We start from the raw sequence: 26245 nt of genomic DNA, 5'->3' as shown, positions 1-26245 counted from the left end.
AAGACGAGGCCAATTCAAAAACAGAATAGAAGCAGCAATGGATACATAATTTTACTCAGTTAAAAATGTTTTGGCAGTGACAGTTCAAAGAGAATAACTAGAATCAAATTAAATGTGTTTTGACAATTTTAAAATACCTTCTGTTCCAGGGTAAGCTGATACTTTTGCTTAACTCTCTTACACTTGTTGAACCAACTGTTCTCATCCATGAGGAAAGGAGGTCCGACATTCTCTGGAGTACTGCTTTCACTACCACTGCTTCCCAAAGTCCTTAGCTCCTCCTCATCACTGCTGATACTATCAGAACTGGGAAGATCAAAATTTTAAGAAAATAAAGTTAAAAATATGGTTCAACTTGATTCTTAAACACCTTTATATTTGCAAGATATGGTGAACAAATTTGAAAATATTCAGCACTAAATACAAAATTATAATCATATTATAAAGATTTTAGCTTCCTGAAAAAAATGGCAAGCTAGCATGGGCTGCTGACTCCTAAGAAACCAACCCTAGAGATACTACAGAAGCTCAAATGAGGTTTACAGATCTAAGGAATTAACAGATAAACCAAGAATGCCCAAAGGAGAGAGAAATGATTTCCAGAGAAGAGAACCAGAAATTCTAGATGTGCTGAAAACAGCCTTCTATCTGGTGTTTTTCACTGCTGTAGGTACCGCCTGCCCAATCTTCAACAGAAGGAAAAAACAGCAGTTCCAGCTAATAACACAGGGGTATAACACAGGGTAGTGTGTCAAGATCAGCTCAGCTTTAGCAAGGAGAAGATAACAACAGGTTCAGAAGATCCAGTCACTCCTCAGCATTTCCTACTGAAGGGAACAAGGACAAGCACAGGTGGAGTAGAGAGAACATCCATCACAATCCATATCGAAAATTCCAGGATGTGAGTATGGCATGGGAGCAGAGTGTACGGTGAAAAAAAAAATGGTAGAAGAAAAATTCAATAGAGATTAAAGTGTGCTAAGATGACAGTCCAATTTACAAGAAAAATATTGGGGTTAATTCATGGATACAAGGAAGGGAACATCACACACCAGAGCCTGTTGTGGGATGGAGAGCAAGAGGAGGGAGAGAATTAGGACAAATACCTAATGCATGGAGGGCTTAAAACCTCAATGGTGGGTTGATGGGTGCAGCAAACTACCATGGCACATGTATAACTTTGTAACAAACCTGCGCATTCTGCACGTGTATCTCAGAATTTAAAGTATAATTTTAAAAAAGAAGAAAAATACTGGTGTTAATATACTTAAAAAGAAACATGGAAAAACAAAATTTAAAATGTGAGCAATTAACAGGTAAGAAGTAGAAGCATAAGAACAGTCTGTATTACATTGAGAGTATTCAAAGAAACTATAATCTGTCAAATGAAGGGGCAAACAAAACAAAACCAAAAAACAACCAAACCTGCCAAAGAAAATAAACCCTAGAACAAAAGTAATTACACAAAATTTAAATGAGTTAAACTCAATAACCAAAAGCCAGATGTTCAGAACCAGTCAAGACAAATAAGGGGCTGGGGACATTGGCTCATGCCTGTAATACCAGCACTTTGGAAGGCCAAGGTTGGTGGATCACTTGAGACTAGAAGTTCAAGACCAGCCTGGGCAACATGGTGAAAACCTGTCTCTACTAAAAATACAAGGGCTCATCTCCCTCTCCCTACACAGAGTAGCATCATTCCTGAAATAGCACAGCAGATTGCCAGCAGTGCTGTTTGTTTCCTGCTGGGTGAAAAGGTTCTTCCTTGGGGCCATTTTGTTGGTAGCAGACAGGCATTTTCCATGAACCTCAGTTACACTGTGGCCTAAAGATAACGTCTGTCTAAACTGAAGGTTACAAGCCCTGTGACAGGGAAGCTGACTGCTTTCCCGCCTGCCTAGGACAAGGAGTTGATGCAGTCCTCTCAACCCTCATCCCAAAGACCTCAGTGCCTCCTACCATGAACTACTCCTGCCACATGTTAGGGCTGGTGGTCCCACTTGTCATCAGCATACCCCAGGGAGGAGAGCCAGCTCTTACCCTGAAGAGCAACTTACTGAACTGGAGATTGAATTGCATCACCAAATTTAGAAAAACCAGGGGACAGAAGGGCATAATGCTAGGATATGAGATAAGTGCCCTGAGATCTACATAATCTCAGCCCTGCAGAAGATAGTAAGTTGGATCATATGACCAATACACTGTTAAAACAATCAGCATTGGAGGAAGCCACGGGGCGGGGGGCGGGGGGAAGCTATCTATAACCAAGGACTCATACAGAGCCTTGGCCACCTGAAAGCACCCAGAAATGCAGTCAAATGATCTTAGACAATATACCTAACAGTAACATCCTTAAGGGAGCTTCCTCAGATTAGAAGGAATTAGTGTAAGAACTCTGGCAGCACAAAATGATAGAATGTTTGGACATCTCCAAAGGATTACATTAGCTCTCCAGGAATAGAGCCTAACCAAAATGAAAATTCTGATATGACAAAGAATTCAAAATGTAGATTATAAAGACGCTAAATGAGATTTTATAAGCCAGAAGAGACTGGGGATCTTTCTTCAGCCTGCTTAGAGAAAAAAAATTCAAGCCAAGGATTTTATATACTGCCAAATGAAGCTTCATCAATGAAGGGGAAATAGTCTTTCCCTGGAGAAGCAAGCATTAAGGCAATTCATCATAATTAGACAAGTCCTATAAGAAATGAACAAAGGAGCTCTAAACATAGAAATAAAAGGACAATAATCACCATCATAAATGCATGCATACATACAAAGCTCAGAAAGCATATAAAGCAATTACACAATTGAGATTACAAAGCAACTAGTTATCAAAGCTATGGCAGGAACAGAATCTGACATAGCTTCACAAAGACATAGGCTGACAAGCTGTATTAAAAACAAGACCCAACCATCTGCTGACACCCACCTAGCAGGTAAATACACTTACAGGCTCAAAATGAAGGGTTTGAAAAAGATGTACCATGGAACAGGAAAATGAAAACAATCAATTAGGAATAGCTATTCTTCTATCATACAAAACAGACTTTAAATCAACAACAGTGAAAAACACAAGGTCATTATATAATGATAAAGGGTTTGATTCAACAAGAAGATTTAACTGTTCTAAATACATATATATTTATATATAACTGTTATATATTACTGTTCTCATAATTATTATAATTATATAAATATATAATTATAAGGTATATAACAGGAATATAAGATATTATAACATAAATATAAGATATAACTGTTCTCATGATATAATTATATATATTATTAATGTTACATATATAACTGTTCTCATATCATGATAACAATTATGAGAACAATTATAACAGGTATAATATATAAAATTATATTTATAATTATATTTATTTATATTATTTTTTTATATTATACATAATTATATAATTATAATTTTTATATATTATATCTATGAATATATAATTATATTATGAGAACAGTTATATAAGTTATACATATATAAAAAACTGTTCTAAATATATATACACATACACACACACACATACACACACACACACACACACACACACACACACACACCCCTAACACTGGAGCACCCAGATTCGTAAAACAAATCCTACTAGACATAATAAATGATATAGGGCAATACAATAATAGTGGGGGACTTCAACACCCTACTAACAGCACTAGACAGATCACTGAGGCAGAAATCAATAAAGATACTCTGGACTTAAACTGAACTCTAGACCAAATGGACCTAATAGATATTTACAGAACATGCTACCCAGTAACTGCAGAATATATATATTTTCTCATCTGTGCAGAGAACATTCTCCAAAACTGACCATATGGTTGGCCATAAAGCAAGTCTCAATAAATTTTTAAAAATGGAAATCATATCAAAAATCTTTTCAGGCCATGGTGGAATAAAATTAGAAATCAATACCATGAGGTACCATCAAAACTACACAAGTACACAGAAACTAAGTAACTTGCTCCTGGAAGACACTGGGTGAACAAAATAAGGCAGAAATCCAAAATTCCCTTTGAAACACATTAAAAGAGACATAATATACCAAAACCTCTGGGATATGGCAAAAGCAGAGCTAAGAGGAACGTTTATAGCACTAAATGCATGTATCAAAAAGATAGAAAGACATCAAATGAGCAACCAAATGTTAAACCTCAAGGAACTGAAGACAAAAATAACAAATATCAGCGCAGAACAGAATGAAACTGAGCCAAAAACCCCACAACAACCCAAAGGATCAACTAAATGAAAAGCTGATTTTCTAAAAGGTTAAAAAAAATTAATAGACCACTAGCTAGATTAACCATTAAAAAAAGAGAGAAAATTCAAATAAGCACAATCAGAAATGATAAAGGTGATATTGCAGCTGATACTGCAGAAATAAAAAGATTATCAGAGACTTTTATGAGCCTCTTCATGCACACAAACTAGAAAACCTAGAAAAATAAATAAATTTCTGAAACCTACAACTTCCCAAGATTGAACCAGGAAGAAACAGAAATCCTGAATAGACCAATAAAAAGTAATGGAAATGAATCAGTAATAATAATAATAATAATAAATCTCCCAAAAAAAAGAGCACAGGACCAGATGAATTGGGATTTCCTACCCAAAGAAAAAGAAATCATTGTATCCAAAAGATACCCTCCCTTGTATGTTTATCACAGCACTATTCACAATAGCAAATAAGTGGGATCAACCTAAGTATTCATCAGTAGAGGACTGAATAAAGAAAATGTGGCTCGGGGAGGATCCAAGATGGCTGAATAGGAACAGCTCTGGAGTGCAGTTCCCAGCAAGAACAACGCAGAGGGTAAGTGGCCACTGCATTTCCAAACAAATTTTCACTGCCCACAAACCAGGAGATTCCAGGGCCAAAAAGCACAATGAGTTTTCAGCACAGTGGTTTCAGCTGGTGCTGGCTTGGTGCACAGAAACTCACACAAATCTGTGTGGCCATTTCAACTGGCACCTGGAATGCCTGGGAGACAAAGCCACCCATACAACTGAAAGAGAGGGGGCAGAGACAGTGAGCCAGGTGATCTGGCTTGGCAGGTACCACCCTGACAAAACAAGCAATCTGAAACACTCTGGATTGAGAGTTTTGCAGCAAGCGCAGCTGGACCCAGGATGGTCCAGCTCAGTGGGGGGAAGGGCAAACACCACTACTGAGGCAGTCCACCACTATCAAGGCAGTTCACACAGCAGCAGGGCAGAGCCTGTGGTAGCGCAGCAATGTCTCTGCTGGCAGACTGTGACTAGACTACTCTGTACGGGGCAGGGCATCTATGAAAAAAGGCAGCAGCATGACAGGAACTTATAAATAAAGCCGACCTTTAAAAGAGAGAGCACCTGGGAAAAGAAGCAGTTATGAGTTCCACTACAACAGACTTAAAAGTACCTGCTGAGGAGCTCTGCATGGAACAACGGAGCTCCCAGCATAGCACTTGAGATTCTATAAGGCATAGACTATCTCCTTAAGCAGCTCCCTGACTCCCATATACTCAAAGAGACACCTCATAAAGGACATCTCAGGCTGACACCAGGCAGGTAACCTTCTGGGAAGAAGATAATGGAAGAAGAAACCGGCAGCAACCCTTACTATTCTGCAGCTCCCATGAGTGAACCCCAGGCAAGCAGGGTCTGGAGTGGACCTCCAACAGTCCTGCAGCAGAAGGGCCTAATTGTTAGAAGGAAAACTAAGAAACAGAAAGAAATAACTTCATCAGCAACAAAAAGGACATCCACCCAGAGATCCCAACCAAAAGTCACCAACTACAAAGACCACAGGTAGATAGAGCCACTAAGATGGGAAGAAACCAGTGCAAAAAGGATGATAACACCAAAAACCAGAATGCCTCTCCTCCTCCAAAGGATCATACTCCTCGCCAGCTAGGGATCAAAGACGGATGGAGAATCAATCTGATGAATTGACAGAAACAGGCTTCAGAAGGTGAGTAACAACAAACTTCTCTGAGCTAAAAGAACACGTGCTAACACAATGCAAAGAAACTAAGAACCTAGAAAAAAGGTTAAATGAGATGCTAACTAGAATAAACAGCCTAGAGAAGAATATAAATGACTTGATGGAACTGAAAAACACAGCACAAGAACTTCACGAAGCATGCAGAAGTTTCAATAGCTGAATCAACCAAGCAGAAGAAAGGATATCAGAGATTGAAGATCAACTCAATGAAATAAAATGAGAAGGCAAGAACAGAGAGAAAAGAAATGAACAAAGCCTCCAAGAAATATGGGATTATGTGAAAAGACCTAATCTATGTTTGATAGGCGTACCTGAATGTGACAGAGGGAATGAATCCAACCTGGAAAACACTGTTCAGGACATTACCCAGGAAACTTCCCCAACCTAGCAAGGCAGGCAAAAATTCTAGTCCAGGAAATAAAGAGACCACCACAAAAATATTCCTCAAGAAGAGCAACCCCAACACACATAATCATCAGATTCACCAGGGTGAAATGAAGGAAAAAATGCTAAGGGCAGCCAGAGAGAAAGCTTGGGTTGCCCACAAAGGGAAGCCCATCAGACTCACAGCGGATCTCTCGGCAGAAACCCTACAAACCAGAAGAGAGTAGGGAGCAATATTCAACATCCTTAAAGAAAAGAAACGCCTACCTAGAATTTCATATCCAGCCAAACTAAGATTCATAAGTGAAGGAGAAAGAAAATCCTTTATGGACAAGCAATTGCTGAGAGATTTCGTCATCACCAGGCCTACCTTACAAGAGTTCCTGAAAGAAGCACTAAACAAGGAAAGGAACAACCACTAGCAGCCCCTCCAAAATGTACCAAATGGTAAAGACCATCAACACAATGAAAAAATGCGTCAACTAATGGGCAAAAAATCGAGCTAGCATCAAAATGGCAGGATCAAATTCACACATAACAATACTAAACTTGAATGTAAATGGGCTAAATGCTCTCATCAAAAGACACAGACTGGCAAATTGGATAAAAAGTCAAGACCCATCAGTGTGCTATATTCAGGAAACCCATCTCACGTGCAAGGACACAAATAGGCTCAAAATAAAGGGATGAAGGAAGATTTATCAAGAAAATGGAGAGAAAAAATAGCAGGAGTTGCAATCCTAGTCTCTGATAAAATGGACTTTAAACCAACAAAGATCAAAAGAGACAAAGAAGGGCATTACATAATGGTAAAAGGATCAATGCAACAAGAAGAGCTAATGATCCTAAATATATATGTACTCAATACAGAAGCACCCAGGTACATAAAGCAAGTTCTTAACAACCTACAAAGAGACTTAAACTCCCACACAATAATAGTGGGAGACGTTAACATTCCACTGCCAATATTAGACTGTCAATATTAGACAGATCAACGAAACAGAAAATTAACAAGAATATCCAGGACTGGAAGTCAGATCTGGACCAAGTGGACCTAATAGACATCTGCTGAACTCTCCACCCCAAATCCATAGAATGTACTTTCTTCTCAGCACCACATTGCACCTACTCTAAAATTGACCACATAATTGAAAGTAAATCACTCCTCAGCAAAGGCAAAAGAACAGATATCATAACAAACATTCTCTCAGACCACAGGGCAATCAAATTAGAACTCAGAATTTAAAAACTAATTCACAACCACACAACTTCATGGAAATTGAACAACTGGCTCTGAATGTCCACTGGATACACAATGAAATGAAGGCAGAAATAAAGACGTTCTTTGAAACCAATGAGAATGAAGACACAATGTACCAGAATCTCTGGGACACATTTAAAGCAATGTCTAGAGGAAAATTTATAGCAATAAATGCCCACATGAGAAAAGAGGAAAAGATCTAAAACTGACAGCCTATCATCAAAATTGAAAGAGATGGAGGAGCAAGATTAAAAAAACTCAAAAGCTCGCAGAAGACAAGAAATAACTAAGATCAGAGCAGAACTTAAGGAGACAGAGACACACAAAAAACCCTTCAAAAAATCAATAAATCCAGGAGCTGTTTTTTTGAAAAGATCAACGAAATAAACAGACCACCAGCCAGATTATAAAAAAGAAAAAGGAGAAGAAAGAAATAGATGGAATAAAAAACAATAAAGGGGATCTAACCACTGATTCCACAGAAATACAGACTACAATCAGAAATTACTACTAACAACTCTATGCACATAAACCAGTAAACATGTAAGAAACTGATAAATTCGTGGACACTTGCACCCTCCCAAGCCTAAACCAGGAAGAAGTTGAAACCTTGAATAGACCAATAACAAGGGCTGAAGTTGAGGCAGCAATTAATAGCCTGCCAACCAAAAAAATTCCAGGTCCAGATGGGTTCACAGCTGAATTCTACGAGATATACAAAGAGGAGCTGGTTCTATTCCTTCTGAAACTATTCCAAACAATACAAAAAGAGGGAATCCTTCCCAAGTTACTTTATGAGACCAACATCATCCTGATACCAAAACCTGGAAGAGACTGAACAAAAAAAGAAAACTTTAGGCCAGTATCTATGATAAACATAGATGCAAAAATGTTCAATAAAATACTGGCAAACTGATTGCAACAGCACATCAAAAAGCTTACCCATCATGATCAAGTAGGCTTCATCCTGGGGATGCAAGGCTGGTTCAACATACGCAAGTCTATAAACGTAATCCACCACATAAACCAAACCAAAGACAAAAACCACATGATCATCTCAATAGATCCAGAGAAGGCCTTTGACAAAATTCAATAGCCCTTTATGCTAAAAACCCTCAATAAACTAGGTATCAGTGGAACATATCTCAAAATAATAAAAGCTATTTACAACAAACCCATAGCCAATATCATACTGAATGAGCAAAAACTGGAAGCATTCCCTTTGAAATCTGGCATTAGACAAGGATGCCCTCTTTCACCACTCCTATTCAATATAGTATTGGAAGTTCTAGCCAGAGCAATCAGGCAAGAAAAAGAAATAAAGGGTATTCAATTAGGAAAGGAGGAAGTCAAATTATCTCTATTTGCAGATGACATGATTGTATATTTAGAAGACCCCATCATCTCATCCCAAAATCTCCTGAAACTGATAAGCAACTTTAGCAAAGTCTCAGGATACAAAATCAATATGCAGAAACCACAAGCATTCCTATACACCAATTACAGACTTAAAGAGAGCCAAATGAAGAATGAACTGCCATTCAGAATTGCTACAAAGAGAAGAAAATACCTAGGAATACAACTAACAAAGAATGTAAAGGACCTCTACAAGGAGAACTATAAACCACTGCTCAAGGAAATAAGAGAGGACACAAACAGATGGAAAAACATTTCAGGCTCATGGTTAGGAAGAATCATTATCGTGAAAATGGCCATACTGCCCAAAGTAATTTATAGATTCAATGCTATCCCCATCAAGCTATGAATGACCTTCTTCACATAACTGGAAAAAACCACCTTAAACTTCATATGGAATCAAAAGAGAGCCTGAATAGCCAAGACAATCCTAAGCAAAAAGAACAAAGCCAGAGGCATCACACTACCTGATTTCAAACTATACTACATGGCTACAGTAATCAAAACAGCATGGTACTGGTACCAAAACAGAGATATAAACCAATGGAACAGAACAGAGGCCTTGGAGGCAACACCACACATATACAACCATCTGATCTTTGACAAACCTGACAAAAACAAGCAATGGGGAAAGGATTTCCTGTTTAACAAATGGTGTTGGGAAAACTGGCTAGCAGTGTGCAGAAAGTAGAAACTGGATCCCTTCCTGACACCTTACACTAAAATTAACTCCAGATGGATTAAAGACTTAAACATAAGACCTAACACCATAAAAATCCTAGAAGAAAACCTAGGAAAAACCATTCAGGACACAGGCATAGGCAAGGACTTCATGACTAAAACACCAAAAGCATTGGCAACAAAGGCTAAAATAGACAAATGGGACATAATTAAACTCCAGAGCTTCTGTACAGCAAAAGAAACAATCATTAGAGTGAACTGGTAACCAACAGAATGGGAAAAAGTTTTTGCAATCTACCCATCGGACAAAAGGCTAATATTCAGAATGTGCAAAGAACTAAAACAGATTTACAAGAAAAAAACAAACTCATCTAAAAGTGGGTGAAGGATATGAACAGATATTTTTCAAAAGAAGACATATATGAGGCCAAAAATCATATGAAAAAATGCTCATATCACTGATTATTAGAGAAATGCAAATCAAAACCACATTGAGATACCACCTCATGCCAGTTAGAATGGCAATCATTAAAAAATCTGGAGACAACAGATGCTGGAGAGGATGTGGACAAATTGGAACACTTTTACACTGTTGGTGGGAGTGTAAACTAGTTAACCATTGTGGACAACAGTGTGGTGCTTCCTCAATGACCTAGAAATAGAAATTTAATTTGACCCAGCAATCCCAGTACTGGGTATATACCCAAAGGATTATAAATCATTCTATTATAAAGACACATACACACATATGTTCATAGCGGCACTGTTTACAATAGCAAAGATCTGGAACCAGCCCAAATGCCCATCAACAACAGACTGGACAAGGAAAAAGTGGCACATATACACCATGGAATACTATGCAGCCATAAAAAATGAGTTTGTATCCTTTGTAGGGACATGGATCAATTTGGAAACCATCATTCTCAGCAAACTGACACAAGAACAGAAAAGCAAACATCGCATGTTCTCACTCATGGGTGGGTGTTGAACAATGAGAACACATGGACACAGGGAGGGGAGCATCACACACTGGGGTCTGTTTGGGGGTGTCAAGGGAGGGTTGGGGGGTTTGGAGGTTGGGGAGGGATAACATGGGGAGAAATATCAGATATAGGTGATGGGGATGGAGGCAGCAAACCACACTGCCATGTGTGTACCTATGCAAAAATCTTGCATGATCTGCATATGTACCCCAGAACCTAAAGTATAATAAAAAAGAAAAACCATGAGCCACAAAAAAAGAAAGGAAATGTGGTAAATATACAGGGTTGAATACTATTTAGCCATGAAGAAGAATGAAATTAATTGTGTCCTGTTTCAGCAACATGGATGGACTTGGAGGCCAATTATCCTAAGTGAAATAGCTCAGAAACAGAAAATCAAATACCCTATGTTCTCACATGGGTAAACATGGACATAAAGATGGAAATAATAAACACTGGGGACTCTAAAAGCAGGGAGACTTAGAAGTGGATAAAGGTCATATAATTACCTGTTGGGTACAATGTTCACTATTTGAGAGATGGGTACACCAGAAGCCCAAATCTCACCATTAAGCAACATATCCAAGCAACAAACCTGTATGTGTACCTGCCTCAATCTAATATTTTTTCAAAAGAGCTCACTTAAGAATAAACGTATTTACTTGAGACTTAAAGTTAATTAATCGTTAATAAAGCTACTGATTTGAAACTTTAAATTAAATAAGCATGTTAAGTTACCAAAATAATAAAAAAACTAGACCCAGTATAACTGTCAATTCAGAAAAGTGAAAATGTAAGGAGCAAGTCTTACACTTGTCTCATCATAAATACTATGAAATCCTTGAAAAAGCATCAAATTGGGTCTTTAAACTTAAAGTAATCTTTGACTATAGTCTTGGTTTAATAAAAAAAAACAACAACAAATAAATACCAAACATGCAAAACTGAAGTGAGAGAAAGTACCAAAAAGATATGAACTAAAAAAATCAAGGTCAGAAATTATAATTTCACAGATACAATATTGAAAAATATCATAAACACAAAGAAAGTCATATATTTTATCCTCTGTGATCTGAGTTTGCATCTGTTGAGCTCCTGAGTCTGGAATCTAAGCATGTTGCAAATTTGAAACAGTTACCTCTGCTAAACAAAAGGTCTGACCAACAAGATGTTCTTAGTCAGGTATCTAGAAAGCAAACCAATAAACAAACAAACACCAAAGAATATTTGTCTGTCATATCATGGCTTTGGGTGAAACAGAGGAAAAAAAAAAAAGTGGCTGATGAAAAAGCTCCAACTCTGAAAACAGTCAAACAACTTTAAAAATTAAATGTATTTGACAGTAAAAATAAATGGATTGCCTAAAAATCAGATACAATTGAAGAAAGAACTGATAAAAATGGAAGACAGACATGAAAAAATTATAATATTTATTAAATATTTTCAAAATACTAAAAAAAAAAATCCTGCCATACTGGGACACATATCCAGCAAAATTATCTTCCTAAAAAGAGGATGACATAAGCATATTTTCCGAAAACTAAAATCTTAGAGATGTGCCAACAAATCCCCACCAAAACAACTTCTGATCATTATAATTTAAGAGAAAGTAAAATGACCTAATAAGGAAGGTTTGTTTTGTAAGAAGGTGCACAAAGAAAATGGTAAACTTATGGGTAAACCTAAACAAATATTGAGAGTATAAAACAGTAACAATTATGCCTACTTTATAAATTTTTAAATAAATCAATGACAAATGTAAAATTCTGGACATCAAAAGCATATGTCAAAAAGGAAATATTTAGAGCCAAAGCAAGGTAAGATCCTCATTTATTTGGATGGGTGGTAAAGATATTAACCTTCAACTTTGTTAAATTTTAAATCTGCATATTAAAATTAATGGGTAGAATAAAAGAAAAGTCACATGTACAACTTTTAAACTAGTAGGGGAATAAAATGAGAGAAAAGAGGAATTTGTAAAAGGCAAGAAAGAAGAAAGGATACAAAAAGAAATGCAAAATCATAGAATGAGTAGAAGGCAAAAAATGCAATAGTTAATATCATTCCAAATGTATCAGTAAATATCCTACTACTTCAGTTAAAAGACAAAGACTGCCAGAGTAGATTTTTAAAAGTCCCGGTAAGTATCATTTTTAAACACATACTTAAAGATGTAAGGTTGAAAACAATGTATTTCATAAATTCTTGGTGTATACATATCTGAAATCAGAGTACACAGCTTATAATCGATGACATCTTACTATTGCTGTCATGCCATTTTCTTACATAATAATGCCCTCTGAACTGAGATGCATTTACAATAGAAGGCATGATAGATTAGATGAAATACGGTTTTAAAAAGATAAGACTACACTAGAAAAATGTTAACCAAAAGAAAATTGGTGGGAATCTTAATATCATACAAAATGAACTTACAGTTTACAAGGAAAATATTCTCCTGAAATTCTTAGGGAGAGGATGATGTCACCAATATACCATTGGTTTTTCAAGCAGACAGTACAAGAAGGGAAAATAAAGCCTATTTCATGTATAAATTCATACACATATAGATGTAAAAATTCTAACAAAATATTTAAAATGGAATACAACAAGGGATTAAAATACGCTATTGTTCATGATGTGTTTATTTCAGAAAGACAAGGAAATGTAAAGGCCATTTAAACATTTCTATTAATGTAATTCACCACATGAACACATTAAAGGAGAAAAACTATATGAATAATTTTAATAGATGCAGAAAAAACATGTGATAACATTTGCAAGACTCACTCATTTTTAAAAAACAAACAAGAAGCCAATTTTAAAAAGTACCCCATAGCACATTAAGAATAGAAGAAAACATTCTTAACCAGAGTATTCATAACCAAAACCCAGAGCAAATATAATATTAAATGGTAAAACATCAAAAATATCTTTTAAGATGAAGCCCCAAAACAAGAATGCCCAGAATTATCTTATTTATTCATTTGTATACTTATATACACCTTTATGTCTGTTTCATAAATTGCTTATATATAAAGAACTGGAAAATATATCATGTTAACGAAGAATAGTGGGAGAAATTCTGGTCTTCTGCTAGTGATCAATTGTCATGCTCTCCTTTCCCCCCAAGGGATCATATAAAAACCAAAAAGAGAACAAGAAACAAAAAACATAAAGTGTACTTTTGGGAAAATGAATCATAAAATACGCAGCTTTTGTGTTTGGCATCCTTCACATGTTTTCAAGGTTTAGCCATGTTATAGTTGGTATCAATGCTTCACTCCATTTTAAGGCTGAGCAGTACTCCATTGTATGGATACACTACATTTTTTATTTATTCACTAACTGATGAACACTTCTGTTGTGTCCATTTTGTGCTATTAAGAATAATGAACATTTATGTATAAGTTTTTGTTTGACCATATGTTTTCATTTCTCTTGGGTGGAAAGAGAATTGATATCTAGGAGCAGAATTTCTGAAATACATAATAATTCTATATTTAATTTTGAGAAATTATCAAATTTATTTCTACAGTAACTGCATCATTTTACATTTCCACCAGAAATGCAGCTTCTCCACATCCTCACCAATAATTATAATAATGTTTTGTTGATTTTGGATATAGCTACCCCTGTGGGTAAAAAGTGATGTGGTTTAAATTTGCATTTCCCTAATGACTAATGATGCTGAGTATCATTTCATGTACTTCTTGGCCACTGCATACCTTCTTTGGAGAAATGTTTATTCAAGTCCTTTGTCCATTTTAAAATTGAGTTGTTTATATTTGTGTTGCTAAGTTGCACCTGTTCTTTATATATTCTCAATATGAGACTCTGATTTTGAATATGATTTGCAAAAATTCTCTCTAAAGTCTCTGGATCACTCTTTCATTTTTTTGATTATATCCTTTGGTAATGCAAGTTTTTAATTTTGACAAAATCCAGTTTATCTATTTTTTTCTTAAGTTATTTATATTTTTGTGTCATATTAAAAACCAATTGTCTAATTTAGGATTATGAAAAATCTACACCTGTGTTTCCTTATAAGATTTTACAGTGTTAGCTCTTACATTTGGGTCTTAGATCCATTTTTGAACTAATTTTTGCATTTCATATGAGTTTACAGTCCAAATTCATTCATTTGCACATGCATATTAGTTGTCCCAGCATCATTTAGTGAAAACACTATTCTTTCTCCATTGAATGGTTTTAGTACCCTTTTCAAAACTCCACTGACCATAAATGTATGGGTTTATTTTCAGAATTTTAAATTAATTTTCTTGATTTATATGCCTATGCTTGTGGTAGCAGCATATTCTTTTTTTATTACTGGGGCTTTGTAGCAAATTCTGAAATTAGGATGAATGAGTCCTCTGATGTTGTACTTCTTTTTCAAGATTGTTTTGGCTATTTAGGGTCCCTTTGCAATTCTATACAAATTTTGGGATTAGCTTGTCCATCCCTACAAACAAAAAAGGATGTTGGAATATTGACAGCAACTGAATTGAATCTGCAGATCAATTCAGAAGCATTGCTATCTTAAGAATATGAAGTGCTTTAATTCATTAACAAGGGTATCTTTTTATTTACTTATATCTTCTTCAATTTCCCTTAACAATGTAGCATCCATAAGTTTAAATTAATTAAAATTAAATTTAAAAGAAAAATTCAATTCCTCAGTCACACTAGTTACATCTGAAGTACTGAATGCCACATGTGGCTAGTGGCTACTGTATTAGATAACACCAACTAAAGAAATAGGTATGTGTGGGCATTATAGTTATACTAATGGTAATTGATGTTATGAATCAGTAAGTATGAATAGGCTAAAATCACCCATTAAGAAAAAAAAAAAAACCTGTATCACAGAACAAAACCCAAGTACAAATTGCACAAATGAAATACATCTAAAACCAAATTATTTATTTATAGTTTATTTTAGAGCTTTGATGTAAAAAAATTCAAGGAGGGTCTAACTTTTAAATAATTATTTTAAAAATTATTAATGGTTATGGGTACGTAACAGGTGGGGTATATATTTATGGGGTACATATGATGTTTGACTCAAGACATTAATATGCAATAATCATGAAAGGATAATTGAGGTTATCCATCACCTCAAGGATTATATATTTACATAATACATACACACACACACACACACACACACACACACACACATATATATATATATATATATATAAAATCTCACTCTGTTGCCCAGATTGGAAAGCAATGGCATGACCATAGCTCACTGTAGCCTCAAACTCTTGAGCTTAAGCAGTTCCCTCCCCTCAGCCTCCCAAGAGCCTAAAACTACAGGCAAGCACCACAACAACTGGCTAATTTTTCAATTTTTTGTAGTGACGGAGTCTTATTATGTTACTCAAGCTGGTGTTGAACTCCTGGCCTCAAGTGATTCCCCTGCCTCAGCCTCCCAGAGTGCTGGGATTACAGACATGAGCCTCCATGCCCAACCACATTTATCATTTCTTTATGTTAGGAATATCCCAGTTCCACCCTTTTGGTTATTTAAAAATATACAATGAATTACTGTTGACTACAGTCATCCTGTTGGTCTATAAAATACTAGATCTTATTCATTCTAATTTTGTTTTTATAACCATTAACCATCGCAACTTTTCTCCCTTTCCCTACTACCCTTTCCAGGCTGTGCTAACTATCATTCTATTCTCTATCTTCATGAGTTTAACTATTTTAATTGCTCGCTCATGTGAGCGAGAATATGGGAAATTTGTCTATGTCTGGCTTATTTCACATAACATAATTTCCTCTAGACCCATCCATGTTGTGGCAGATGATAGGATTTCATTCTTTTTTATGGCTGAATAATATTCCATTGTGTATATATACCACATTTTCTTTTTTCTTTTTAAATTATACTTTAAGTTCTGGGGTACATGTGCAGATCTTTCAGGATCGTTACATAGGTATACACATGCCATGGTGGTCTGCTGCCTCCATTCCCCTGTCACCTACATTAGGTATTTCTTCTAATGTTATCCTTCCCCTATCTCCCTACCTGCTGCTATCCCTCCCCTAGACCCCATCTCCCAACAGACCCCAATGTGTGATGTTCCTCTCCCTGTGTCGATGTGTTCTCATTGTTCAACACCCACTTATGAGTGAGAACATGTGGTAACTGGTTTTCTGTTCTTGCGTCAGTTTGTTGAAAATGATAGTTTCCAGATTCATCCATGTCCCTGCAAAGGACATAAACCTAATCCTCTTTTATGGCTTCATAGTATTTCATGATGTATATATGCCACATTTTCTTTATCCAGTCTATTCTTGATGGGCATTTGGGTTGGTTCCAAGTCTTTGCTATTGTAAACAGTGCTGCAATGAACGTACATGTGCATGTATCTTCATAATAGACTGATTTGTAATCCTTTGTATATACCACATTTTCTTTAGCCATTCATCCATCCATGGATACTTAGTATGATCCCATATTTTAGCTATTGTGAATAGTGCTGAAATAAATTTGGGAGTGCAGGTATCTCTTTCATATATTTATTGATTTCCTTTCTTTTAGATATATACTGAGCAGTGAGACTGATGGATCATATGGTAGTTCTTTTTTAAGAGTTTTGAGAAACGTTCATACTGTTCTCCGTAGTGGTTGTACTAATTTACATTCCCACTAGCAGTGTAGAAGGGTTCCCCTTTCTCCATATCCTTGCCAGCATTCATTATTGCCTGTCTTTTGAATAAAAGACATTTCAACTAGAGTGAGATGATATCTCATCGTAGTTTTGATTTTCACTTCTCTGTTGATTAATAATGTTGTGGACTTTTTCACATACCTGTTGGACATTTGTATGTCTCCTTTCGAGAAATGTCCATTCAGATCTTTTGCACACTTTTTAACTGGATTATCTGATTTTGTGTCTTATTGAGTTGTTTGAGCTCCTTATATATTCTGGTTATTAATCCCTTGTCCGATGGGTAGCTTGCAAATATATTCTTCCACTCTGTGTGTTGTCTCTTCACTTTCTTTATTACTTCCTTTGCTGTGCAGAAACTCTTTAACTTGAGGTAATCCCATTTGTCCATTTTTGCTTTGGTTGCTGTGCTTTTGAGGTATTACTAAGGAAATCTTTGCTTGGGCCAATCAATGACCTGCATTTTTCCCAGTGGTTTTTTAATTTTGTTTTTTGTAGTAGTAGTTTCATAGTTTCAGGCCTTCTTTTTTTTTTTTTTTTTTTTTTTTGAGCCTAGGTTTTGCTTTGTTGCTCAGGCTGGAGTACAGTGGCACAATCAGGACTCAATGTGGCCTTGAATTCCTGGGTTCAAGTGATTCTCCCACCTTGGCCTTTCAAGTAGCTGGGATTACAGGTGTGCAACACCATGCCCAGCTGTTATTGAAAGATTTTTGTAGAGACAGCATCTCACTGTATTGCCTATACTGGTCTCAAACTCCTGACTTGAAAAGATTCTCTTGTTTTGGCTTCCAAGGTGCTGGGATTAAAGGCATGAGCCACTGTACCTGGCCTCAGGTCTTAGATTTAAGTCTTTAATGCATTTTGATTTGAGTTTTCTATATGGCAAGAGATTGGGATCTACTTTCATCCTTTTGCATATGAATATCCAGGTTTCCCAGCACCATTTATTTAAGATTGCCCTTTCCCCAAAGCATATTCTTGATCTTTCTAGAAAATCAGTTTACTGTAGATGCATGGATTTATTTCTGGATTTCTATTCTGTTCCATTGGTCTGTATGTCTATTTTTATGCTGGTATCATGCTGCTTTGGTTACTATAGCTCTGTAGTATTAGCTGGATAATTTGATTCTTCCAATTTGTTTATTTTTGTTCATGATAGCTTTGGCTACTCTGGGTCTTTTGCAGTGCCATATAAATTTTGGAATAATTTTTTCTATTTCTCTGAAGAATGTCATTGGTATTTTGATAGCAAATATATTGGGTCTGTAGATTGCTTTGCGTGGTATGGACACTGAATCTTCCAGTTAATGAAAGTGGAATATCCTTCCATTTTTTTGGTGTTCTCTCCAATTTCTTTCATCAGTATTTTATAATTTTCATCACAGAGATCTTCTACTTCTTTGGTTAATTCTTAGGTATTTAATTTTGTTTGTGGCTATTGTAAGTGGAATTGCTTTGTTTCTTTTTCAAATTGGTCACTGTTGGCATATAGAAATGCTACTGATTTTTGTATGTTGATTTTGTATTCTACAACTTTACTGAACTTGTTTATCAGTTCTAATAGGTTTTTGGTGGATCCATTATTCCATTTATAGAAAGTGAAAATCAAGCATAACTAATCTATAGTATGTAGGTGGTAAGGTACATTCTTAGGGTAAAATACAAAAGAAAAGCAATGAAGTCATTATGAAAAATGTATGATTACAGTCACTATGTCTCAGGAGCTGGTTAGGGGTTGCAATTTTGAAGTGATAAAAGCAGGCTTTCACAATACCACAACTTTTTTTTATACTTACAGTTGTGATCACTCATTATACCCTTCATAATTCTTTATGCTATACATTTATGTTTTATCTATTTTTCTTTGTGAGTTTTACTACACAATAAGAATAGGTTTAAAAGGTCCAAACAGGACATACAGTTAGAATTTCTGACAACGCTCAATGTCATGGTCTGGGGATTGGAGGTGAGACCAGGAGGAGGGAGAGAGTATTACCTAACTAATATGATTTCTTCAAGCAGTGCATATTCCAAACAATATATAGAACATATTTCATCTATTCCAGGACAAAATCAAAATCAAGTAATACTATTACTTTATACACCAGGAAAGGAAAAACAATGCTGACAAACTATGGCACAACACCATTTGTGAGAAATAATGAAATGTAAAACAAAGAAGTATATCTTAAAATTTGTGGAATATGTTATTTAGAGAATAACTATTATACTTCTCACTTATTCAAATTGTTGCTTTTTTGAATATAAATTTTAAAAAATGGTTTAAGGCAGTAAAGGTGAGTAAAATAAGCCATAACCTACCAATCTAGTTTAAGTATAGTCCGAAGGCCGACAGTAATCTAAACAAATTTAGGCATCTTTTGTCGTTGAAATTATAAAGGAATATTTTGCTATATTGGACATGAAAAATATTAGTAAGGCAAAAAAACGTGACATAAGTTTTATAGATTATTATTAGATTAATAAAAACTCAATTATATTCCAACTTTTTTGGTCTTTTTTACAATATTAAATTTATATAAATAAAAAATCTTGGCCGGGCACGGTGGCTCAAGCCTGTAATCCCAGCACTTTGGGAGGCCGAGGCGGGTGGATCACGAGGTCAAGAGATCGAGACCATCCTGGTCAACATGGTGAAACCCCGTCTCTACTAAAAATACAAAAAATTAGCTGGGCATGGTGGCGCATGCCTGTAATCCCAGCTACTCAGGAGGCTGAGGCAGGAGAATTGCCTGAACCCAGGAGGCAGAGGTTGCGGTGAGCTGAGATCGCGCCATTGCACTCCAGCCTGGGTAACAAAAGCGAAACTCCGTCTCAAAAAAAAAAAAAGGAAAAAAAAAAATCTTAACAGGAGTTTTTATGAATTAAAAAAATTAAAGCAATTGTCCCATATGATTCCCTAAAAACAATGCCCTAAACTTACAATATTAAATTTACATAAATAAAAATTTCTTAACAGAACTTTCTATAAATTAAAAAAAAAGTTTAACTCATTTTTCCTACATAAGTCCCTAAAAACAATGTCCTAAATAAAAGGATATCCTAGGCTGGGCGCAGTGGCTCATGCCTGTAATCCCAGCACTTTGGAAGGTCAAGGTGGGTGGATCAACTGAGTCCAGGATATCCAGACCATCTGGCCAACACAGTGAAACCCTGTCTCTACTAAAAATATAAAAATTAGCCGGGCATGGTGGCATGTGCTGGTAGTCTCAGCTACTTGTGAGGCTGAGGCAGCAGAATTGCTTGAACCTGGGAGGTGGAGGTTGCAGTGAGCTAAGATCGTGCCACTGCACCACTGCACTGTAGCCTGGTGACAGAGTGAGACTCTGTCTCAAAAAAAAAAAAAAAAAAAAAAAAAAAAAGGATATGGTAAAATCAAGAACTTAATATTTAATTTGGTGAAACTTAACAAATACCAAAATTTACATTAAAAAAGAAATATATCTCAGGTGTTAATATGTATATAACTAAATCTCTACAAGTTATAATCCTGTCATGCTCCGCTCCCCCAAAAATGTACCATAAATTTTAACATGAAAAATAAGTCTCCTATCTCACTCTACCCTCCTCCAATTCCATTCTTATAAAACAATATTTTTTAATTTTTTTACTCTTCATGTAAATTACCTCCATTACAATATTTCTATTTAGATGCCTTTCTCTTGCCTGACTGCTCTGGCTAGGACTTCCAATACTATTTTGAATAGAAGTGGTGAGAGAGGGCAACCTTGTCTTATGCCAGTTTTTAAGGAGAATGCTTCTAGATTTTATCCATTCAGAATAATGTTGGCTGTAAGTCTGTCATAGATGGCTCTTATTATTTTGAAGAATGTCCTTTTAGTATGTAGTTTATCGAGAGCTTTTAATGTGAAGAAGTGCTGAATACTATCAAAAGCCTTTCCTGTGTCTTTTGAGATCATCATTGGTTTCTGTCATAAGTTATGTTTATGTGATGAATCACATTTATAGATTGTGTATGATGAACCAACCTTATATCCTAGGGATGAAGCCTACTTGATCATGGTGAATTAGCTCTTTGATCTGCTGCTGGATTCAGTTTGCCAGTATTTTGGCAAGAATTTTTATATTAATGTTCATCAAGGATACTGGCCTGAAATTTTCTTTTTTGTTGTTGTATCTCTGCCAGGTCTTGGTATCAGGATGATGCTGGCCTCTTAGAATAAGTTGGGGAGGAGTCCTTCCTCCTCGATATTTTGGAATAGTTTCAAATAGAAATAGTATCAACTCTTCCTTGTACATGTGGTATAACTTGGCTGTGAATCCATCAGGTTCTGGGCTTTTTTTTTCTTTGTTTTCTTTTTTTTGGTTGGTTGGTTGGCTATTTATTACTGATTCTATTTCAGAGCTTGTTACTGTCTGTTCAGGCAATCAATTTCTTCCTGGTTCAGTCTTGAGAGGGTGTATATGTTAAATAATTTATCTATCTCCTGTAGGTTTTCTAGTTTGTCTGCATAGAGGTGTTCACAGTTATTGTTTCTGTGGGGTCTGTGGTAACATCCCTTGTCATTCTAATTGTGTTTATTTGGATCTTCTCTCTTTTCTTCTTTATTTGTCTAGCTTGGGATCTACCTTATTTTTTCAAAAAACCAATTCCTGTATTTGTTTATGTTTTGAATGATTTTTTTTGTGTCTTGATTTCCTTCAGTTTAGCTCTGATTTTAGTTATTGTCTTCTGCTAGCTTTGGGGTTCATTTGTTCTTGCTTCTCTAATTCTTTCAGTTGTAATGTTAGGTTGTTAATTTGAGATTTTTCCTACATTTTCATGTGGACATTTAGTAGTATGAATTTCCCTCTTAATGGTGCATTAGCTCTGTGTCACAAATTATGGTATGTTGTCTCTTTGTTCTTATTGGTTTCAAAGAACTTTATAATTTCTGCCTTAATTTCATTATTTACCCAAAAGTCATTCAGGAGCTGTTGTTTAATTCCTATGTAATTGCATTGTTTGGAATGATTTTTGGAGTCTTGACTTCCATTTTAATTGCGTTATGGTCCAAGAGTGTGTTTGTTATCATTTTGGTTATTTTGCATTTGTTGAGGATTGTTTTATATCCAATTATGTGGTTATTTTCAGAGTATGTGCCATGTGGTGATGAGACGAATATATACTGTTATTTGGGGGTGGAAAGTTCAGTATCAGTACTGCACAAAGCCCTTTTGAGCACAAAAAGTTCACCATTACCAGGTCATCACTATAAATACTGCTAGAAGGAACTTTAAATCTTGAAACAAATCCTAGAAACACATCAAAACAGAACCTATTTGAAGCATAAATCACACAGGACCTATAAAACAAATATACAAGTTAATAAGCAAAAAGAAAGAAAGAAAAAAAAAAACAAAGCACACAGGCAACGAGAGTGCCATGAATGCATGGTATCTCACATTTCAATACTAATGTTGAATGTAAATGGCATAAAAGCTCCACTTGAATGATACAGAACTCCACAATGTATAGGAACTCACCAACCAACAATCTGCTGCCTTCAGGAGTCTCATCTAACACTTAAGGACTCATATAAACTTAAAGTAAAGGGGTAGAAACGGCATTTCATGCACATGGACACCAAAAGTGAGCATGAGGAGCTATTCTTATATCAGATAAAACAAACGTTAAATTAACAGCAGTTAAAAGAGGCAAAGAGGGACATTATACAAGGGTAAAAGGCCTTGTCCAACAGGAAAATATCAATCCTAAATGTATGTGCACCAAACATAGGAGCGCATAAATTTATAAAACAATTACTAATAGACATAAGAAATGAGATATATAGCAACACAGTAATAGTGGGGGACTTCAATACTCCACTGACAACACTAGACAGAAACTCAACAAAGAAACAATGGATTTAAACTATACCCTGGAACAAATGAACTTAACGAATACATACAGAACAGTTCATCCAACAACCGCAGTATACACATTCGATCCCACAGTACATGAAACTTTCTCAGATAGACCATGTGATAGGCCACAAAACAAGCCTCAATAAATTTAAGAAAATTGAAATTTTATCAAGCACTATCTCAGACCACAGTGGAATAAAACTGGAAATTAACACCAAAGGAACCTTCAAAACCATGCAAATACACAGAAATTAAATAACCTGCTCCTGAATGAGCACTGGGTCAAAAACAAAATCAAGATGGAAATTTAAAAATTCTTTGAACTGAACAACAATAATGACACAACCTATCAAAACCTGTGGGATACAGCAAAGATGGTGCTAAGAGGAAAGTTCATAGCCCTAAGTGCTTACATCAAAAACACTGAAAGAGTGCAAAATGACATTCTAAGGTCATGCCTCAAGGAACTAGAGAAATAAGAACAAACCTAAACCCAAACCCAGCAGAAGAAAGGAAATAACCAAGATCAGAGCAGAACTAAATGAAATTGAAACAAAATATATATATAAAAGATAAATGAAACAAAAAGCTGTTTCTTTGAAAAGATAAATAAAATTGATAGACCATCAGCAAGATTAACCAAGAAAAGAAGAGAGAAAATAACCTCACTAAGAAATGAAACAGGACATATTACAACTGACACCACTGAAATACAAAAGATCATTCAGGGCTACTCTGAACACCTTTTGCATATAAACTAGAAAACCTAGAAGAGATGGATGAATTCCTGAATAAATACACCCCTCCTAGCTTAAATCAGGAAGAATTAGATACACTGAACAGATCAATAACAAGCAGAGATACTGAAATGGTAATTAAAACATGACCAACAAAAAAAGTTGAGAACCAGACAGATTCACAGCAGAATTCTACCAGACATTCAAAGAAGAATTAGTACCAATCCTTTTGACATGATTCCACAGATAGAGAAAGAAGGAACCTTCCCTAATTCATTCCATGAAGCCAGCATCACCCTAATACCAAAACCAGAAAAGGACATAACCAAAAAAGAAACTATAGACCAATACCCTTGATAAAATCCCTAACAAAATGCTAGCAAACCAAATCCAAGGACATATAAAAAAGATAATCCACCATGATCCAGTGGGTTTCATACCAGGGATGCAGGGGTGGCTTAACATACACAAGTCAATAAATGTGATACACCACATAAATATAATTAAAAGGAAAAATCACATGATCATCTCAATAGATGCTGAAGAAGCATTTGACAAAATCCAGCACATCCCTTTATGATTAAAACTCTCAGCAAAATTGGTACACAAGGGACCTACCTTAATGTAATAAAAGTCATCTATGACAAACCTAAAGCCAACATAATACTGAATGGGGAAAAGAATCATTCCCTCCGAGAATTGTAACAAGACCAGGATGCTGACTCTCACTACTCCTCTTCAATATAGCACTGTAAGTCCTAGCCAGAGCAATCAGACAAGAGAAAGAAATAAGGGGCATTCGAATTGGTAAAGAGAAAGTCAGACTGTCACTATTTGCTGACAATATAGTTGTTTACCTTGAAAGCCCTAAGGATTCCTCCAGAAAGTTCCTAGAATTGATAAAAGAATTCAGCAAAGGTTCTAGATGCAAGATTAATGTACACCAATCAGTAGCTCTTTCATACACCAACAGCAAACAAGTAGAGAATCAAATCAAGAACTCAATCCCTTTTACAATAGCTGACAAACAAAATAAAATAAAATACTTAGGAATATACCTAACCAAGGAGTTGAAAGACCACTACAAGGAAAACTACAAAATACTGCTGAAAGAAATCATAGATGACATAACAAATGGAAACACATCCCATCCTCATGGATGAGTAGAATCAATATGGTGAAAATGATCATACTGCCAAAAGCAATTTACAAATTCAATGCAATCCCCATCAAAATACCACCATCATTCTTTACAGAATTAGAGAAAAACATTCTAAAATTCATGTGGAACCATAAAAGAACCCGCATAACCAAAGCAAGACTAAGCAAAAAGAACATATTTGGAGGCATCATACTACCTGATTTCAAACTATACTATATGGCAATAGTCACCAAGACAGTGTGGTACTGGTATAAAAAACAGGCACATAGGCCAATGGAACAGAATAGAGAACCCAGAAATAAACCAAAATACTTAAGCCAACTGATCTTCAACAAAGAAAAACATAAAGTGGGGAAAGGATGCCCTTTCAACAAATGATGCTGGGATAATTGGCTAGCCACATGTAGGAGAACAAAACTGGATCCTCATCTCTCACTTTATACAAAAATCAACTCAAGAGGGATTAAGGATTAAAACCTAAGACCTGAAACTATAAAACTTCTAGAAGACAGCATAGGAAAAACTCTTCTAGATATTGGCTTAGGCAAGGATTTCATGACCAAGAACCCAAAAGCAAATGCAAGCAAAACAAAGATAGATAGCTGGGACCTAATTAAACTAAAGAGATTTTGCATAGCAAAAGGAACTGTCAGCAAACAGCCCACAGAGTGGGAGAAAATCTTTACAATCTATACATATGACAAAGGACTAACATCCAGAATCTACAAAGTACTCAAACAAATCAGTAAGAAAAAAACAATCCCATCAAAAAGTGGGCTAAGGACATGCATATACCATTCTCAAAAGAAAACATACAAATGGCCAACGAACATATGAAAATGCTCAATATCACTAATGATCAGTGAAATGCAAATCAAAACCACAATGCAATACCACCTTACTCCTACAAGAATGACCATAATAAAAAAATCAGAAAACAGATGTTGGCATGGATGCAGTGAACAGGGAACACTTCTGCACTGATAGTAGGTATGTAGACTACTTAGTACAGTCACTATGGAAAAC

The 26245-nt window shown here is 35.7% G+C and overlaps 1 protein-coding gene across 4 annotated transcripts in view; it reads right to left on the bottom strand.

Moving 5' to 3' along the window:
* The window catches only part of RUNDC3B (RUN domain containing 3B), a 170641-nt gene that overhangs the window by 62727 nt on the left and 81669 nt on the right, over nucleotides 1-26245 (bottom strand). For all 4 annotated transcript variants that reach the window (XM_074379359.1, XM_003921167.4, XM_003921168.4 and 1 more), the window contains exon 7: nucleotides 138-306. In XM_074379359.1, the coding sequence (XP_074235460.1) occupies nucleotides 138-306 (169 nt within the window). The remainder of the gene's footprint in view (nucleotides 1-137; nucleotides 307-26245) is intronic.

The sequence above is a fragment of the Saimiri boliviensis genome, chromosome 10 (assembly GCF_048565385.1).
Source record: "Saimiri boliviensis isolate mSaiBol1 chromosome 10, mSaiBol1.pri, whole genome shotgun sequence".
Lineage (NCBI taxonomy): Eukaryota > Metazoa > Chordata > Mammalia > Primates > Cebidae > Saimiri > Saimiri boliviensis.
The sequence above is the reverse complement of the archived record's forward strand: the minus strand, read 5'-3'. Positions and strand labels throughout refer to the sequence as shown.